This window comes from Condylura cristata, unplaced genomic scaffold (assembly GCF_000260355.1).
Source record: "Condylura cristata isolate star-nosed mole 26May11 unplaced genomic scaffold, ConCri1.0 scaffold00013, whole genome shotgun sequence".
Taxonomy (NCBI): Eukaryota; Metazoa; Chordata; class Mammalia; order Eulipotyphla; family Talpidae; genus Condylura; species Condylura cristata.
The window spans coordinates 10,048,268-10,068,622 of record NW_004567114.1 but is presented as its reverse complement, the minus strand read 5'-3'; the positions used below and the strand labels follow the sequence as shown (position 1 = coordinate 10,068,622).

At 48.0% G+C, this 20,355-nt stretch overlaps 1 protein-coding gene across 3 annotated transcripts in view; it reads right to left on the bottom strand.

Annotated features, from left to right (window-relative positions):
• The window catches only part of FOXN3 (forkhead box N3), a 349,499-nt gene that overhangs the window by 11,576 nt on the left and 317,568 nt on the right, over positions 1-20,355 (bottom strand). For all 3 annotated transcript variants that reach the window (XM_012724503.1, XM_012724504.1, XM_004681634.1), the window contains one exon: positions 5,710-5,815. In XM_012724503.1, coding sequence (XP_012579957.1) covers positions 5,710-5,815 — 106 coding nt within the window. The remainder of the gene's footprint in view (positions 1-5,709; positions 5,816-20,355) is intronic.

Sequence of the window (20,355 nt, the reverse complement as noted above, 5' to 3'; positions counted from 1 at the left end):
TTTTTTTTTTAGGACAGCAGTTTAAAAAAATTAAGAATCATGAAAATTAAGAACTTCTGTTCATCAAAGATATTATTACGGAGAGTACAATGACCAGTGACAAATCTAGAAAAGCTATTTGTAACACATGGTATTAATAAAGGGTTAATATCCATAACTGACAAAAAAATGTCTACAATAAGAAAAAAGAGAACCCAAAAGTAAAAGGAGCAAAATGTTGAAGAGGTCATCCAAAGAGCACCTTCAAAAAGCCATTAAATATATGAAAACTGCAACATCTTTAGTAACAAGGGAAATGCAAATTAAAACACAATGACATACCATTACATATTTACTAGTTTGGATGAAATGATAAAGAATGATAATTCCAAATATTGAGGATGTTGCGGAATAGGAAATATTATACTTTGCTAGTAGCATAATAAATGCATACAAGTACTTAAAAAACAACTGGGATCACCTTGTAAATCTGAGCAGGTGTATACCTTACCAACCAACAATTACACACCTAAACAAGCATCATCAACAGAACTGGAGACAGGTATAAGAATTTCCATAGCAGCACTATTTACAAGAGCAAAGTACAATACACAATTCAACTGTCTTTTACAAAACCATGATATGATCACAATGCAATATCATGCAGCCACGGAAAAGACTCAATTATGACATGTAACAAAACAAAATAAGTGAGTTTTTTAAAAAGTGAAAAAAAAAAAAAAGAGAAGAGCTATAGTATGCATCCAGTTACAACTGAAACCCAAACAAAACGAAATAATATATTATTTCTGGATATAAAAAATGCTTTGAAAGACAGATGTCCCCTATGCCTATTGCATCAATATTCAGAATACACACGGTATACCAATAACCTAAATGTCCAGCTGTGAATGCCTGGATAAAGAAGTTGTGGGATAGTAGGTGGAAAACTCCTCAACTATTTAAAAAAGATGTTATCTGTCTTTTATGACAATATGGATGGAACTTAAGGAGAATTATGCTAAGTAAAATAAGTGAGAAAATAAAAGAATAAATTATCAAATGGCTAATGGTGCATGTGAACTATAAATAGCCAAAGCAAATGAATAAACAAATCACAATAAAAATAACTCAGACTGTGAAAAGTATGTTGGACCCCAGAGGGGGAGGAGAAGTGGGAGGAGAGGCAGAAGGTATCAGACCAGTAATGGGAAGGACACAAGAACCTTGACAGTGCGCAAAGTTGAGTCTTACACACACAGAGGTATGAAGCTGTATGCAGTATTGTGAATCATGGGAAATTAATAAAAGTGTAATTAATGATACTTCAAAAAGCACAAGCATAACAAGTATAAAATTTGGGATTTTGGTCACCTTTCAGAGAAGCCAAAGGTCACCTTTCAGTAATATTTACATTTTCAAGCTGGGTGGTAGTTTCATGAGTTTCTAATTACTCATGTAGGCAACACTATTCAGGACGGAATCCAGGGCCCGCTTGCCAGCTCCAGCTGGACAGCCCTTCCTCAGGAGCACATGGATCCAACATCTCAGGAGACAAGACTCAGTGGTCATCTCCAGGCTGCAGAGACCACAGAGACCATGACCGTCTTCTAAACCACTGACATAAACTGACGTGACCACCTCTCTGCCTGAGCCCCTGGGGCGCAGAGTGAGCCTAAAGCTCTCTTCCACAAATCATTCTGTCTTTGGTATAGCCCAGAGGATTTTTCGACACAAAAGTCAAAGTCAAAGCCACCCAGACTGAAAAGCACTGAAATCCGAGAAGCAACCGCAGGACATAGGTTAGATTTCACATAGTAAGTTTGCTGGTCACTTTTTAGATTTCTGGGCCAGAAGAACCACAGCAAAGGCAGAAGTCTGAGGGAGGGACACACTTGGAACTCAGTTCTTTCAGGTGCTCTTCTACTGTTTTCCATCGCCACTGCACCATTTCACATTCCCACCAACAGTGTACATGTTCTTGTCAACACTAGCTATTTTCTGTTTTATTTGGGGGGGATGGTTGTTGGGGTTTGATAGTAGATATTCTAATGGGTAGAAGGTTATAGTTTTGACTTGCATTTCTCAACGATTAATGATGATGAACATCTTTTTATATACTTATTGGCCGTTTATCTGCTTGGGAGAAAAGTCTATTCAAGTCCTTCCCCATTTCAGAATCGGGTTGTTCTAATTATTTATTCATCCAACACCTGTGTGATGCTCACTATTTGCCAGCATACATTTGTGTGTTACTCCTGATAACCTATGAAATAGAAGCTGGTTTTGCTGCTAGAAGGTATACCTGTCCAAGGTCACAGTTGCAGGACATGGGCCCTGGGAAACCTGACTCCCTGGTGCAGACATGTAATTTCTGGGTGCTGTTGCCATGTGAATAACACCCCTCCCATTGGTTCACTCCTAATTCTGTCAAGCCTTGGACATTTAATTCATCTCTGCTTGGGGTCAAAGAAGTGGAAGCACTGAAGGCAAGTGGCCTCTATTGACCCAACCTGGGAGATAGCCCCAATACTATGAATGTAAGAAACCCAGGGCTCCTTGGTACCCCAAGAGGGCTGGAAACTGTTCTTCTAGGGCTAGAATCACTTGTCCCATTCAAACGTATTCTCAGCAAGTGATTTCACTAAGAATGCAGGAGAGGACACGTGTCAGGCCTTTGAGCAGTTATTTTGAGGATAATGTGTCTTGAGGCTCCATGCCCAGGCAAATTTAAAAATAAGCAGGTTTCCAACATCTAAGGATGGGCCAGTCTCTGAGGTTATTGAGTAAAAAGTCAACACCGTAAAGTCAATTACTCTATTGACAGATACTCTTAGGAGGAGACTTCACATCATAATTATATGCAAAGGAACCCAGCAAATACAAGCTGTGTAATGATCAGCTAATAAAAGTAACACTTCATCTATGTCAATAACAGTTTCAGAGTTAAGACAAACAAACATGGCCTTTGCCACTCAGTGGAGGAAAAAAAATCCCTGAAAGACAAATATTTTTATTTAAGGAAAAGTCGCTCAGACTCACACAGAAAACCCATCGCACAAAGCAGAATAGGAAACTCATCTTGAGTGGGTGCTAATGAGGCTCCCTGCAGCCCCAGTGAACTGGCTGGGGCCCCCCTTCCCCCACAACATCTGAACAGCCCTGGGAACCCATGGTCACTGGCTGCTGCTCCCATCTCTGTGGGACATTTTCTGTTTGACCTCAGCTAAATTTCGGTTCCACAGACACATGGCCAAATGAACCTTCTTTTAAATTACAAAGAACTTGAAGGAACAGAATAGCCCCCGCTCCACCCTGCCCATACTCCTCAGTGGGTTTATAAGATGCTGATTCTGTAAATACCCACATAGCTATGTTAGTGTTGACTCTTCCTGAGAACATCTCAGTACTTTCTATTTGCCAGGCCTTCAGGACGTAACAAGGCACCACAGGTGCACCTCAGCCACTGCAAGTTGGTTCCAGACACCCCAACAAAGCGGATGTTGCAATAAAGCATGTTACACCATCCCCCCATCCCAAGACACAGAATGTTTACTGTAGTCTGTTAAGTATGCAGGATTCTGAAGTCTAAGAAAACAAGACTTTATTGCTAAAATATGTAACACGGGGACATGAAGTAAGTACATGTTGGAAACATGGCATCAATGGGCTCGCGAAGAGCAATGAAATAGCAACATTCCTCTCCTAACTTTTCTGACATTTGAGGTAGAAGGTGCGGAACTGGTATCTTGACATGTGTGGACAAAGCCACACCTCAGCTTCACTGCTGGTTGTCTCTATTCCGAGTGGTAACCAGACTGGTGTCTGCTAGCAAGGGTGGCATATTTTACTAAAGTAGTTCTGTTCAAAGCCCCTATGGTGCTCAGTGCCAGACAGACATGGAATGGTCTATGCCTCCGTGAAGCTGCTGTCACTCCGCCCCAAGCTACCCTCCACAGCGTCTGGGATGCTGGGCTGGCGGGCTGGACCAGCCACTGGGGGTGCCAGGGAGATTGAGAAGGAGGTGAAGGAGAAGGAACAAGCACGTGTTGGTGTTTCCACTTCCTCAACCCCACCTCTGCTTCATCGCAGCTGCTGAATCGCTCTGCAGTTCTTCTGACACTTCTCCACGTGCCCCTAGAGTCACCTGCCGGACGGCAGGAGCCTTCCCAGGCACAGGTGCCAGTCCCTGGCCCAGAGGTCTGAGGCTCAGCTCCAGGGGCAACTGTTCCAACTTCTTCCCTCTGTTCCCTCCGCCTGAGGGCTGGGGCTGCTTCCTGCTATGGCTCCCAGGGATATGAATTCTTTCTACCCTTCCAGGCATCTGGTTAGTAACTCTGCTGGCCAAAGGCCCCCTTTATTCCTTGAAGTTACCTGTTCCAGTATCCATCTTGTATGGTCTCCATCTCCTGACTGGAACTGGCCAATACCTGAGTCTGGCCCTAGAACCACCTACGGCCTTTCCTTCTAGAAGGGACCAGTGGGAGGTGCTCACAGGACTGGCTAAGACGCAACAACACTCCCCTGTTTTTTATCTTCTAGTCAGAACGTAGTCAGGAGGGAAAAATCAGTCATTAAAATAATGCCTCCAGAGGGCACTAACTAGTAAAATTTGCGATGATGTATGCCATGGGGGTACCCCGAAGATGGGGACTCGGGCCCACTGAGAGCCAATCTGGCTCAGGGCTCCTCTCTACCCACCGGCCTTCTGTGCCTCTCATCAGGCATGATGATGCCAAGCAGGATCATGCCAAGCAGGAGGCCAGGCTTGAAGACACTAAGAGAACGACCCCCGAACTGGAAGCCTGTCCTTAGTACTTGCAAATGACAGTCAGAAAACAGCTGGTGGTCTCAAGTCACCTCATCGAAGAGGTGAGGCAGGAAAGAGAGGATGGGAAACAGAACACGTAGCTTTCACAAGGTGAGGCAAAGGCACTGCTAGTCCGGCTTCGAGAAAGAGCTTGGCTACTTGTCATCTCCAGGATTCTGCATCAAAGGGGCAGAGAACGATGCCGAGAAGCACAAGGCGCTTCCTATCACTGTGGGAAAACATCACCACATTGGACCCACAGCTGGGACCGGCCCACTTACCGTTCTGTGACTCAATAGTTCCTACACATTTCCCTCTTGATCAGGTTCCAGACACCAGTACCTGCCCCGGATCCCCTGGCTAAAGCAGGCAGCGCTGAAAGCCACCAGGAAGAGGACAGAGCAGGGGCTTCACAGCCAGGCTCACCCCCAGGAGTCTGACCGCGCCTCTCCCTCGGCCCAGCTCCTCCCCTCTCTGAGGTGGTTTCCTCTGGGATGCGAACTTGGTCCTCACATGCAGGAATTAGCATGGAGAGGTCAAACACACCCCCAAAGTCGAAGGAGTAGGTAAGTAGAGGGCTCAGTCTATAGCTGGAGGCCTCAGTCTCAATTCGAATGAACAACTCACCTACTATTTCCTTCTACCCTCATTGCCTGTCTTCTTCTCAGGATAAAAATTACCCTCAATTACATTCCTCAACATCTTCTCATCTGGAAAGAAACCAAGATAATTTACCTGACGGCCCAAGAAGCAGCAACTGGCATTTGGGTGGGGGTCTCCGGGATTAAGTTCAACTTTCTGGAAAACTGAAACCAGGTTACAGCCCTCACTAGTCAGAGGCTGTTTCTCTCCACCCCTCAGATGCCAGGTGGGCCACACGACGTCCTTCCCATGCTTTGCCCAGCAAGCTCCTTGCTTACCTCACCGTGGCCGTCATTCCAATGGGGGTGATGGGCAATGGCCGGACTCCGGGAAACAGCCCTCGGCTCAGAACCCGCGCTCCATTTTGAATCACTCCTGGAGGAACTGGAAAAGCAAAAACGGAAAAGGCATCACACATGAATTCAACTGTGACGAGTTCTGTTGTAAGTCAGAAAATGTGGAAATAGCAGAGACAGAGCAGAGAAAAAGAGATAGTCATCGGCACAGAACGCTCTCTCTGTCTCACACATACAGACACACACTCACACACAGGGAAATAAAGGAAGATAGAGATAGAGAAAGAAGCCAAGCAAGCACGTGTGAGACTAAGGTAGAAAGATACCATGCTGTAAGAAAGAGCTTTGCTCAACCAAGTCAGACCAACGACTTACACAAAAATTACTGATGTCTGTTTAAAAAAAAAAAAAAGTGAGTTTTGAAAAAGGGGCTTCAAGCCTTATTTTCTTACTTTATTAAATGTAAGCTTTAATCTCTAGTCAGATCTTAACCAGATCTCAAGAATGCTGACACATGTGGATAGCAGGTGACTAAATAAAGTCCATTTCCTGTGCCCCCTGGAAATGAGCATCTTTTTCTTTATCCTTAATTCAATAAAGGAAAAAGACAGCTAAAAGTTGCTTTTACAAGCTACTAGGTATCAGTGTTCTTCACACACTCCATCCCCACAATGGTCTCTGCTACCTGAGGGAAGGTCTTCAGGGAGGACAGGAAGGTAGGCAGTAAAGCTCTGGTTTCCGCCTTCGAATCACCTAGAATCTGGTCTGAGTGCCCAAGTTTCTCTTTCTCTGAAGCTTCAAGCAAGACACCATGCCACCGTTGCTGACCGACCAACTAACTTGCCAAGTAACCCGAGGCCAACCTTGTTTGCTAGTGGTCATCAGATCCTGTTTATTTTCTAACCAACTCAAGTGGCTTCACACCAGCTTGATTTTATCTGAGGATTTACACGCCAGGGCAACCCCAGGAAATTCCTGGTATTTGATCTTTTCTGACCTCCCCAAACGCAAGTTCACGCGGTTCAAGCCAGTCCTCTCCCTACACCTACAGCACTCTATCTATGGGGACAGCTGTACACCACGAGGCAAGAACTCTGATAGAAGGCTTGTTCGCTTGCTTGCGTGGCTTTTAATTCTAGCTGTCCTGGGTGACTTTGCACAAGTCTCCCAGTCTTTCCTTTCTCTAAACAGAGAGGGATAAAAAGCATGAAATGATCTGTAATAGGATGTTGCAGCTAATTATCACAGTTTGATGATGAGTTTCTATAAGAGTGTCTAAAAATTTATATTTTAACCTGATTAACAAGACTCCCTATATAGCTACCCGACAGTGTGATATAGATTTAAATACAGTATGTATATAAACCAATAAAACAAAAAAAGTCCAGAAATTGACCCACACATGTAATTAACTGATTTATGATGAAGGTATCGAGACAATACACTTAGCAGAGTTAGACCAACTGAAGATCGACTTCGGAAAAAATGAAACTTGGACCTTACTTCATATCACATGTGAAACTACAAATATAAATGTTAAGAACTAGAGCTACAAAAGGTCTAGAAGTAAGTATCAGAGAAAAAAACCAGTAATTTCCAAGTCAGACATATGAAAAACCCAGTTAAATTCTGCATTTTAGACAGTGTCTTCATGTAAGTGGCCTGAAAAGACTGGCTTTTGGTTTGAGCACTATAGGAAAGTTTTTTCACTTATTTTGCTGTATCAAACTCTCTTCAAAACCATTAGTTGACTGCAGGTTCAGTTTAATTCTGATAATACTTCCTAATATCAGTAGTAGGGGTCTTAGCTAGAGCAGCAAGTGTATCTGAGAGAATGAACCACTTGTAAATATTTGAAATCTGTACTAGTTCTTGCTAGAAGAAGTAACAACGCTACATACAGCTTTTAACATCACCGGATTCAATCTTTAACCTTTTGCCTCTGTGTGAGGAGAGAGAGACTCAGGGTCACGACGGTTAAGTGGGACACAGAGAGAACTGAAGAGGCAACAAACGTGTATCATGAGGAACGCGGGGTAGGGAGTCCACAGGTATGAAAGATGTGGTGACTAACTCAACTAGGGGCTATATCTGGGAAGACTTCCTGAAGGAAGTGCCACTCAAGGTCAAAGGCAGAGGAATGGCACAGACAAGACCAAGCAAGTAAAATGTTATTTTGCTAAAGTATATAACCCTAGCGGGAATGAGATCATTTGCATTTATCACAAGGATACTGGGGAAAGTACTAAGGGGATTTGGGCAGGGAGATGGTCTGCAACAGAGGACGAGAGCCAGACCGGTATGGGGTGACCCCGACTATGTCCTCTCTCTGCCACGTATGCTGCATAGACCCTGAGCAAGCTACTTAGGTAAGATGGAAAGAGGTTAGTTACCAGTATCATCATCGCCATCATCAACACAATCAGTGTCCAGATAGAGACTGTGCTACTGGTGACCTGTGACCTCCCCAGCAAGTGACAGAATGAGACACAAAGCCAACCATGTTGAAAGAATCCAACCACCTTCCCGTAGGGGGCAGGGACTGCTCCAGGGTGCTTCCAGCTGCCTGTGCACAACATGTCAGAGCCACTATGGTGAAAACGCCCAAAACATCTAACCTCCTGGGGCGAAGGCTAAGGACCCTGCAACATAAATAGGCCAAATGGAAGCGAAGGAGCCATATTTTTCTGGACTCAGCCCTCCTCATGGACGTTCTGCAGTCAAAAGACAACAGCAGCCTGGGGACAGAGACCCATGACTGGAACCCTCCACCTAAATGCCTGGAACGTTCAGCACCAAAGGTGCACGAGCAGGAAGGGAAACAGAGGAAGGAGGTCAGACCCCACCAAGCACCTCTGACTCTCACTTCTCATTTAACCTGAGAAAGTAAGTACCTCAGGTCCTCAGATAAAGGCCTTTCATTATAATGCTCATGAGAAAAAGTAGGTCCCCCCACTGTGGCCACGGTCTGTCTTGAGTTTCTCCCCGTCTCTGTGCAGTCTTCTCTGGGGACTCTGGTTCCGGCCACACCCCAAAGATGTGCATGTGAGTGCCACCAGCATGCCTCAGGTGTCCCCGTCTGAGGAAGTGCAGGTGTGTGTGAAGTGCCTGTGAGGAAGGCCAGTCCTGTGGGGGGTAGAGGTGGGGATGGGCTCCTACCTTGACCCTGGAGGCTCCAGCCACTCAGGACCCTGAACTAGAAGAAGCAAGTAGGGAAAATGAATGAATAAATGAATACAAATGACTGTTGACTACTGAGTGTGTTCTGAGAATTTACAAGTTTGGTGATGTTTCTGGGAGGAGAAATAAGGGGCAGGAACTTCCTTTTGTTTATATCAGTTTAGTCTATATAGTCAAATGGGTTTCGTTAAATGTCATTTTGACTCAAGTGGCAGTTTTGGAGACCCTGTAGGCCACAACGAGGACTAACTGGACACCTCAGTAGTGTAAGCACCATGGACCCATCTATGGAAGGGGGTCTGGCCCTTCCCTGGCTCTGTGGCTCTGGGCAAGTGCCTTAATATCTCCGTGCCACAGTTGTAAAGTAGGTATGAATGTGCCTCAGAGGGCTGATGTGAGGATCAAGACAAATGAAGTGAATGGCTTAACTGTGTGGCTGGCTCATTCTGCAAACTCATCATCATCTTCATCATGATCATCCTTCATTGACCCACCCCACCTCTGTGGCATCCTCATATTAATTTTCTATAAGGCACAAGGTCTAATGGGGTCAGGACAGGGGGAAATTCTTCCAGGCTACTACGCTTTTTGTACTTGTCCTTAATGCTGTGTTCACCCATTAAACATCCTCCTGATTAATGAGCTGTATTCACTTCAAAGAGAATCTCATGGACAAAGCTATCCTGCAGCACTAAAAGACTTTCTCTGAGCTATTTCCTGAACCTTTCAAGACTTCTGGCATGTGAGCTAAGTTCTTCTTCCCAAGCCCGGGGCCTGGTCTGAAACGCGCTGTAACGGAAGGCCACCCGGCCCATCCTGGAAGGTCTCCGTCGTGATCGTCGGCAACGCACGCTTCTGGTAGGGATGCAAGTGTGGCCACATGTGCCTTTCTGTCTCTATCCACAGTGTCAGGAAGTGTCTGTCTCCTTTCTGTCTCTATTCACAGTGTCAGGAACGTGGCTTCTGAAAAACGAAGCACAGCCACTCTAGAATGTCTGAGGAAAGCATCGGGAGGGTCCCACTCCTGCTCTGCTGAGACTGAGATCCTGGAGGAACACAAGTCCATTCTCCAGCCTGCCTCCGTCTGCACACCTACTCCTTCCCGCAGAGTATGGCAACACGCAGCCCCACGCCCTCGCCGTCAGCCATCCCACCCAGTGTGCCTCAAAGACACCAGGCTCGGTGAGACCAGAGCTGTGAGGAAAACCAGCATTTACAACCACTGAGCACTCTGCTCTGTGGCTCACGCCGGAAAAGGCCCAGGCCTCTTTTCTGCTAGCTCAACTAGAGAGACAGCCTGTAAAGGCAAGAGGAGGCAGCACACTAGAGCTCAAGGAACCCGGCCCTTGCCCATCACTGAGACCCAGAACTTTCTAATTTTTAACCACCGAAAAAGAAAGTCTCTCTCTCTCTCACTCCAATCAAGCTGCAGGCTCACTGGGCTCTAAAGCTGATCATCTTGAGCCTAACAAGAAGCATCTGTGGCACGAGATACACTTCCCGCGCACCTCGCAGCCCCTCAGCACGGGCCCCAGCTCGCTCCCCCCACCAGGCTTAGCTTCCTTGATTTTCAGAACTTCTAAAATTAACCTCTGCGATCTTCCTGCTGCCTGTGGAGGGCAGCCCAGGCTGGCGCTACCGAGGCCGTAAGCTGAGCTACAGGTGATTCCGACAAGCTTGCCTTCCAAAGTGCACCACTCCACCTGCCGCCTTGAGCGGGTGATGGGTGGGGCCCTGCGCAGAAGCCCACTTCCAGCTGCTTTTCCTCCTCAGTACCCCGGTGAGTCTGAGCCCGGGGCCAGTCCGGGCAGGGCATGGTGAGCACCACCTGGCCCAGTTTGTTGTCTTGTTTATTATCCAGAGTTCCTCCCTGGGAACATTCCAGCCAGGGATTATATAAGCCTCTGAAGATGAGTAATGGTGATCTGACTTCCCCGACTTAATAACACTTCCTCCATCAGGGTTAATGATGACTCACAGGGCTTGTCAGCGGGGAATTCGAAGCAGGTACTTAAGGACACTCTAGAAGCCGGAATTAGTCTACAAGGCCACTTTCGGGTGGGAAGGTGGAAGATTTGACTAGAAGCAGCGTCCTGAGGAACACGAGACACACTGGCACTCCCTGAGGGGGTGCTCCACGCAGCTAAGCGGCCAATGGTCTGAAAAAGACCATTTCTCGGCCAGTGTGGCCACATGGGGGGACAGCACGTTGGAGCCTGGGTTTCATGTGCTGCTTGGCGGAGCGTCAGACTGCGACAAGAGGCAGCAGGGGCCCTGGGGGAGCCCCATCAAGCATTCCCTGGTGCGCTGAGCTCTCCAGCTTCTTGAGGCGTGTCCCTTGCTGACCTACTCAGCTCAGGTGCGGGGCTGCGGCTGGTCTGCCAGCCCAGAGGGGGCTTTGCAGATGCTCAGCAAGGGAAGGATGAGAGGAAGAGATCTGAGTGGCTGCCGCCTGGTGACCTGAAGTGGAGTGGATGATGACAAAAGAAAAGCCTTTCAAGCCATCCAGGCCAGCTCTTCCTTGCTGGGAGTGACAGCGGTAGACAGACTAGGCTGGTGGCTCCGTTCAAACACACAACCCAGGAGTCGAAGACGAGGGGCTGTAAATAGCAGCCCACAGGAGGCACAGTGCAGCCATGGCCCAGCCAGGGGCGAATCAGGCAGGCCCTGCAGACAGGCCCGGAGCCCCTGGCGTGGCAGTGGCGGGGCCCCGGCTGAGGCTGCACAAGTTCACCTGGGAACACGGGCATGCAGCCGCCACCAGGCAGGCCGCCCATGCCTCAGGCAGGCCGGGGGTCTGCAGCCCTCAAACCTTTTTGATGAGGAACCCTGTCTCAATTGTCCAGGCCTAGGCTCAGTGGACAGCAGAGAGGTCGGTATGCGTGTCTGCAAGGCTGCTTCCTGCAGGAGACAAGGCGGGGCTTGGAATATGGGGTGATGAGCTTTATGAGCCCTGAACTGGAAGTACAGGGAGGGAAAGGAGGGGAGCGAAGGAGAGGCAAGAGAGAGCAGGGCCTGGCGTCTGAGACCCGCACTTCTGATGGCGCTGATGGAGAGGCCGAGGACAGGCTGCCTGGCCAGGGCAGAGGGGACGCCACTGCCGAGCGCTTCCTTCCTCGGGCTGGCTGCAGCTGCCGAGGCCCTCTAGCATCTCACAGGCTACACCCGAGCCTCACCTGGGGCCAGGTGGGAAGGCTAAACAAAGAGGGGACCCTGTCCTCTCCCCAGTCTGTAAGTTGACTTCTCTGCTGCTCCTGCAGCATCTGTCTCCTTTCAATGATGTTGGGGAGAATTTTGAGTCCTCCCTCCCAGGCACCCCCTCATGCCATGGTGCCTCCCTGAAGGCCATGGCTGGGATTCCCACAGTGGTTAAGAGCCAGGTGGGAGGAAAGTCCACTGAAAATGACCCCACAGCTTCAACGTGCAGAACACTGGGCTTTTAAAATGCAAATTCAGCACTCAATGTAATTAGATTAGGGATATTCTGAAAATTAACTTATACTTTGATTTTCACAGCCATGAAAGGGAGTTCATTTAGCCATGAAAACACTGAAAATAGTTAGCTGTCCACCAATCAGGACCAACCAACCCTTCTGCTTTCCTACCCTCGTCAAGAGTCCAGTCTACTGACTTTGATGGAAGCTGCTGAGAACGCGAACGATCTCTCTCCTTCCTTTATCCCTCTTAACACCTTAATTCTGGTCCATCCAAACTATTTTTGAAACCAGGGATCTCTGAGTACAGTGGCTGGTGCTAAGGAGGTGCTCGAATCTACACAGCTCCGATGAAATCGGTAGGTCTCCTGGATAGAGTCACGTAACTTGATTTTAGAAGCCAATTCTGATGCCGGCTGATTTCCAGCTAGTCCACATTCCTCCTGCACTAGCCCGGCCTGAGAGCAGAGGATTTTTCTGTAACTTCACACACTTAAAACCACCTCACAGGTTAACTGCCAGCTGCACGTCTGCTTAGCGGTGACACCTGCACAGGTGTGGGCAACCTGTCCTTTTAACTGCTGGTGATCTGTGTCTAGCAAAAGGGAGCGGTGGGTTCTATACCCTTAGGAGCAGGTGTGGCAGCCTCCAGGAGAGGGCCAAGTCTCTCCTGAGGATGTGTTTGCTTCTCTTGGGTCTTTTTAAAAAGGACATGTGGGAAAGGATGAATTGGAAGGCTCCTGACGGCCTATGACAAGGAGAGGGGCAATGACGGCTGGTCTGTGTCCCCCACAACAGTTCAGGCTTAACAAAGACCCCTGCTGTGAGTCTCAGGCTGGAAGCACTCCATGTGGGAAACCCTACTGGCTTCCAAAGGGGGGTGCTCCCTGTGTCTTTCAGCCAACCAGAATCAGTCATAAGCCTGGGCCAGGAGGCTGGGCGGAGGTGGGCCGTCACTTCACAGCACCATCAATAGAGTGGTTCATCAAGAGGAAGCTGGAGGAAGCAGAGCGGTGGTGGCTCAGCTGGCTTTTCCACAGCAGAAATGTGGCTGGGGAGCCGGCCTCCAGAGCGGAGGGTGGGGACAGGGATCTCGAGGTGGTTTTTCACGGCTTGGGAAGGAGACCCTGCTGAAACCACAGTAGCGTATTTCCAGAGGTGTGAACACCATCAGCTGGTGGAAGGAGAGAAGTTCAAGCAAGGACAGAGCTGTCTCAGGCTTGACGCTGCTCGCCAGCCCCCAGAGGGTGACGCTGCTGTTGAGTGCCTGGCCCCCCTTCAATCAGGGCAGCTGCAAAGCTGGACTGGGCGTGATCTGGGGGCACTGGAGTGGCTCCATTTCAAGGCTGTTCTGACTTCCTGTACCCCCACCGTGCCCGAACTTTCTGTCTCTTTAAAAATGATTATGTGGTATTAATGAAATCCCAGAAGGAAAGATATTTCTAAAAATGGGTACTGCTCGGTTCTCTGGCTTTCAAGCTGGCTCCATGAAGCCTCTGCTAGTAGAAACTATATACTCAGAAAAACTGTTCCTGCAAGAAAAAGAAGGGGGTCTTCGCTGGGTCTCATTATGGGGGTCTGCTTCCTTTCTCCCAACTCTTAAACCCTCAAGTTGTATTAGAATCTTCCACCTTGGATGCACGCCTGTGCGTTCTTTCACATACATGCCTGGCTGCACATTTAAAGGCCTGTGCAGGTGACCATGCACGCAGGTAGTTTTGAAGGGTGTCTATAGAGGAAGTTCTGCTTGACCATTAGTTCTTCCTATGGCCTGGTAAGTACATGAGAAGATTAAGTTCAAAAACTATGGTGCTGTAGGCTATAGAAATATCTACTCACAACCTGCTTGTATCTCAGGGGGAGTATTCAAAAGCATCATGGCACTGGCAGCATCAATGTCAGGATCTGGAAAAATCAACCAATAAATAACATTATTTACAACGGGGCTGGTGTGTGTGTTTTTTCCCCCTGCAAGTTACAGTTTATGAATGAAACAGAGAAAAGAAAATAAATCTAGGAACTAGATGCGCTATCGTCTTCCCAAAGGGGACCATCCTTCCCTTTCAGGTTTTTGGAGGAAGAAAGGTATTCTAGAAGGAGGTTTAGGGGGCGGCTTTATTGGACAAAGCCTGGTCTCTTCTAATTTCGCTGGTGTTATATATTTTGCACTGTCTGCTTCTGGGAAGTGGCTGATCACAACTTGCTCCCTGGATGGAGGAGGAGGTGATGGGTGACAGTCAGAAGTTAGCTACTGAAATGCTTCATGGGCTCGGGGAAGCTCACAGCCTCAAGAAGAGAAAGTGTTAAATACACCTGATCTAGGGAGATACAAACAAGACATTCGGACCTTTCCACTTGTCAGCAGGATGTAAATTGCACTGTCTGAGGTAGCACGTGTGCACAGCAGTGATGGAGGGGGTGGAAGCATTAAACACACACACAGACTTAAAATACACAGAAAAAAGAAAGTTCTGATGTAGAGGGCACAATGTTTGCTTCCACATTTATTATTGCATACAATACGAACCAAAAAAAGCAAACAAACAAACCTCACCCGTTCACTGCTATAATCCTTAATAGGTTTCTGAATCCTTTCTGATCTACTGGTTGACAGATGGCAGGTTATGCAGAAACAGAGAAAAATATTATCCTTTTATAACTAAATTCATTTTCCTGAGAAACAGCAGCGTTGCTGCTATGGAAATGAAAGTCTCCATGGCAACGGTAAACAACCCCCAAGAATGGTCACTGAATAGGCTGAAAAGAACATCTGCCCCAGCCCAGCGTGTCCCAGCTGCCCTGGGGCGAAATTCGCTAATAGCGCGGTGATGCCGCGTGACAGAAGCTGCCGCCTGTGCCCTGTCCAAATAAATGAAGTGTGCAATTGAAGTCGACATCAAAATGCCTGTCCTTGTAGATTAGTGCCTCTCTGTCTGCTAAACCCAGTGACTAACGATGGGGGGATAGGGGGCTCGAACTTGTCAGTTTTTGTACAAATTACATACCAAAAAATTCAATTTACTTCTTAATGGCTCCATGGCACTTTATTTTGGGTATTATCCTAGAAAATGACTTTTTTACTGTTTAAAAAAGTACATTTTTCATACTTTCTATGTGCAGTTTAATTTCAAGGGAGTGCCGCGATGCAGTACCAGCTCCACAAGTGATTAATAATATAGATGATGCTGGTTCCAGAAGGCGATGTTGAAAAAAAAGGGAGCTGTACCTCTGCAGGCCTTTTCTATTTTGCCTGCAGGAGGCCTGTTACTTACTCCATAATGGAGTGAAAGTTTATTTTAATAAGTGCATTGTATGAGAAACAGGTAAATTAACTTATTTGGCAACTCCTGGGGTGAAATCCCTATAAGTCATTGTTCCCTACTGATCCCTCCCTCTATATCTCTGTATCTCTCTCTCTCTCTCTCTCTCTGCATCTCTCCTCTCTCTGTTGAATGATTAACTGGAAACTAGAAGTTTCACTGCCGGCTCCCAGGGTTCTGGCCGCCTTGCCTTCTGATTTCCCCATAGAACCTGTTGCCAAGACACAGGACCCACACAGCTTTTGGTCACTGCTGGCACCCCACAAGACTGTGGGGAGCCAGCACCCCCAGGAGGTACCTTGGGGATGGAGGTCAGGTCTTCCTACTTGCTCTTTTGCCAAGGATCCCTTCCTGTTCCTTCTTGACAAGCTGTTTATCATCTCTGAGAATGGGAGGATTTGGCTCTGTAGCCCCCAATGTGACTCATACCCCCAAATTTTCCTGAGTGACCAGCAGGTTCAACTGAGGCAGAACAAGAGGAAATATAGGTAAGAGGTCAGGAATCTTTCCCCATAAAATTAAAGTAGTTCTGTATTCAAAAGCACATTGGATCTCAGGAGGAAGTGTAAAGAGCACAGAAAGAAAGCCCTAATAACAGAAAGAACAATGGAATGGAAAGACTATCATTCCTCCTCAAACAGGCATCCCACAGCACAAGAGGCAACTTGGGAAATGCTGTAGATCCCAAATAACGACCACCCATGACTCCCACCCGCCATGTGAGAAAACCCCACAGACTTAGCAAAAACAGGATGCTTCCGGCCAAGGCCCCCTGCCCCCCCACCCCCTTCCAGCCAGATCTGCCAAGGCCGAGGCCTCCAGACGACAAGCTCTGAGGCTCCCCTGGCCCCCGCGTGCTCGGCAGGCATTTCAGGACGGGCTAACAGTCTTCTCATGATCTCATTCACAACCAATTCCCACAGCTCTGCTCTCCATTCTGAATGGGGCAGTTCCTGGGAGGCCGAGCCTGAATACACAGTCCCATGGGCAGAATGGAAGGGCGGGCACGGCAGGAGAGTCTCTGCTCCGACATCTTGGCAGGCGATGGCAAAAGTCATTGTGTGTTTATGGAAATGTGTACACACTGGCAGTACAGTGGCAGCCCTTCCCCAGGCGATAGTAAGGCCAGCCTAGAGTTGTGTGGAGGGATGATTTACACACAATAAAATGCCCCAGTTTTAAGTGTATAAAATGATGCAAATTTCACCCCTTTGTCACCAGCAACACAATCAAGTTCAAGAGAACCACCAAGACAGATTCCAGCACCTCAAACTTTTATGTCCATTTGCCATCCAGGCTACCCCTGCTTGGGGCAACCAAAGGCTTTGCTTTCCATTTTTTCCCCCTGATGTGAAGCCACAGCTCATTCCTTCTTGAATTTTCCATCAGTGACTAGTAATTTGGAGTGTGGACATCTACCATGCCTTGTTTACTCATCTATCTGTAGATAGATAGCTGGGTTGTGACGTTTTGGATCTGATATCAAGTTGCTGTGACCTTTTGGGCCAGTCTTGTGCACACGTGTTTTCATATGTTCCCCTGGGTGCCTGGGGATGAGCGTGTGTTTCGCCCTGTAGGGGACGACCAGCTCTTGGCCCAGCATCCTGCGCCGTGGACAGGATTCTTACAGTTCTACACTTCGGCCAACACTTGAAATCGTCTGCCTTTTAACATTGTCATCATTCTAGCGGATGGGTAGTGGCATTTTGTTATGTCTTAAATTTGCATTTCCCTAATCAGTGACTGGAGAACCTTCTATGATGACTGGCCTTTCATATGTGAAAAACCTGCTCAAGTTTGTGTCCATTTTTTCACTGGCTCGTTTAACTTCTGATTGAGCTGTGAGGGTTTCTTTAAATGTTCTGGATATTAGACTATTTCAGATCTATTTTTCTGCAGGCTGTGGCTTTTCTCCTTGGCTCCTTGTCTTAAATAAGCAGAAGCTTTTAGTTTTGATGAAGCCTGACTGCGTGCGCCAACTAGGAAATCTTTGTCTACTCAAAAGTTGCAAAGACTTTTTTCCTGAGCAGCATCTTTTAAATTCTCATTTGTGAGTGTACCAAATAGAACACTACTCAGCACAATCCCAGGCTTACAGGGAAATGAAAAGGGAAGTTATCAAGCAGGTCTCTTCTTCACCCAGTACGCAGGCTGCACAGTCCTCTAATCCTGGGCACATCAATAGCAGAAGCACCTTCCATGGCTCGGGCACACTGGGACTCGGGGCAGCCGAGAGAACACCTACTTACACACGTTTCCATGGGAAACAGCTCTCGAAGCCTCTGCTAGAAGCTGTCACAGTCCCGACGCCTGTGGGACCCTGGCACTGTGGGGCACTTTACCTTGAGAACCAGTAAGCTCCTATTTCTTCTTCCAAGGAGATGTAACAAACACTTTTCTTAGTTATTATGAAAATACCTACTTTTTTCCTTTATAAATGCCCCACCCCTCAGTCCCTGCCAGTTACTCTCAGATTCATATTTCCTGATACACACACACACACACACACACACACACACACACAAACACACATATATAATTGAATATTCATTGAAATACCGACACGATCTTCTCCCACGTGTGCCCATGGATCTACTCTGGAAACGGGCTCCGCCGAAAACACTTTTCTGAGACTCTCCCTTCCCCAGCTCAGTTTTCATTACTAGCCTGGCCCACACCGTCCCTGTTGGTCTACATTAGCTGAAGTTTCCCACGGAGACTTCCACCTGCGTGAAATCACACGGCACCATACCGGAGTTTTCATGTCTTCCCACTGCAAATGCCAGAAGCCAGAAACAAGAGGTCTGTGACGTGTCCTGTGCGCCCAGGACACTGCATCTGTCCACACACAGACCACGCCCCTCAAGATGGGGTCCCGAGCTCCTGCTCTTTCCCCACCACGCCTGCCTCGGAGACGTGGGCTTGGCGCCCCCCTTCCCTCCTCTGCCCACTCTCGGCTCCTCTCTAGGGCCCACCTCTACCCCTTCACCGAGCCCTGGGGGACACATCCCTTTTCACAGGCACACTCTGGGGCCCCCAAAAGACTCAGTTCTCTGTGGTCAGGAGAACTAGTGGAGCGAAGGTCTTAGTGAGCTTCTGGTGAGAGCAACATTTTGGGCAGGAAGCTTTTGAGCAAGGACACCTGTTTTGAAGCTAGAGCTGTTACAGGGGAGCAGGTGAATGTGTGGGGCGAGGGGTGCTCCTGTTTCAGAGGCAAGGCTGATTCTGAAGGGCCAAAGGTCCAGGCCTAGATGCAGGGGAGGGAACAGTGGGTTGAATAATATTTTCCCTGAGCTTTAAAGAAAGCCCCCTCCACCCACCCCAACCCAAGATGCCTCAATCCAGCTCATGAGAAAAGAGTGAGATTCTTAGGCAAAGAACCCTTCTGAGGCTTGAAGATCCGCTGGGCAGGAGTATCCTTCAAGCTGTATCTCTGGGGAACAGGGATGAGGCAGAGGGGTGCAGAATGAAGTACTGCTGCTCATTTTATTTTTGGAGGGGTGGAGGGGAGTGTCCTTTAATCCAGGAACCCACAGGGATGCTTACTAAAGTCACAGCCGTCATTAACACCAAGCCAACCTCAAATGATGTAAAAAAACCACAACAGTCCTCTTTTGCTCATCGTGCCCCAGTAACAAAGGCAACTTCTCGGGGTGAGTTTCCAGAGACCCATTTCAATTTTCATCTTTCAAGTAGTTGTCTCATCACATTGCCTATTCTCTGCAGGGCGAGCCTGAAACACTGGCCCTCCATCTTTCGGCTGTTCTCAAGCCCCTTCCCTTGGAGAGACACCTGCAATTACATTGTTTTACAGTGTAAGAGGTAGCAAAGTTTCTGGAACCAGTGGCTCAGCTTTTTGGATTCAAAATTATGACTCCTGACTCTCCCAAAATACCAAGGCGGCTTCTTCTGAGCCTGGATGGGCCTTTGGGGTATGACGACAAGAACACTGGCAGGCGTGAGGATCTTGGGCTCCAGTCCTGCACAAGCTGCTAATTACGTGCCTTTCACTTTGCCAGGATGGAATTCTCTCCCTTCAAAATGGTGGCGGCACACTTGGGGGTGGGGTCCCAGTGGTTTTCCTCTCTCTCCACACAGCTCCTGGCTGTACTCATGACGCCTCCTGACTTCAACCTCCACTTCAGCCCTGTGGCTGCCAGAACTGTGGTCTCCAAGGAGCACCTACAAATGAAGCATCTGTTCTTACTCCTTTGGAGGCAGCGAACACTCTTGGTTTGCTGGATGAGTAGCCCACTGAATGAAAAGCCACAGTCTATCATTCTAGTCCTCTGCTGGGGGCACTTGACAGCAAGCCACCCAGCCTGGCGAGGGTGTTCTGTTGGCTCCTGGGGTGATTCCTGTTGCATTCACCCCTCCTACCAGGGGTCAGGTGTCGAAGGGAAGAGGACGATGCACGGACCACTTTAACAAGCAAATGAAGGATGGCTGGAAGCCTGGTTCCAGCAGTGTCTGGGGATATTCTGCACTGCCAGGACAGGGCACGAGGGAGAGGGCACTGTTGGCATCTAGCAGGTGGGGTTCAGGGGTGCTACTCAACAACCTCATTTACAGACAGCCCCACGACAAACACTGAACAGCACAGAGGATGCAGAACTGCTGCAAAAATGGGAGCCCCAACTTAGCATCTCTGAGCTGAACGATTCAGCAAAGTGATAAGGATACATTTTCTTGTG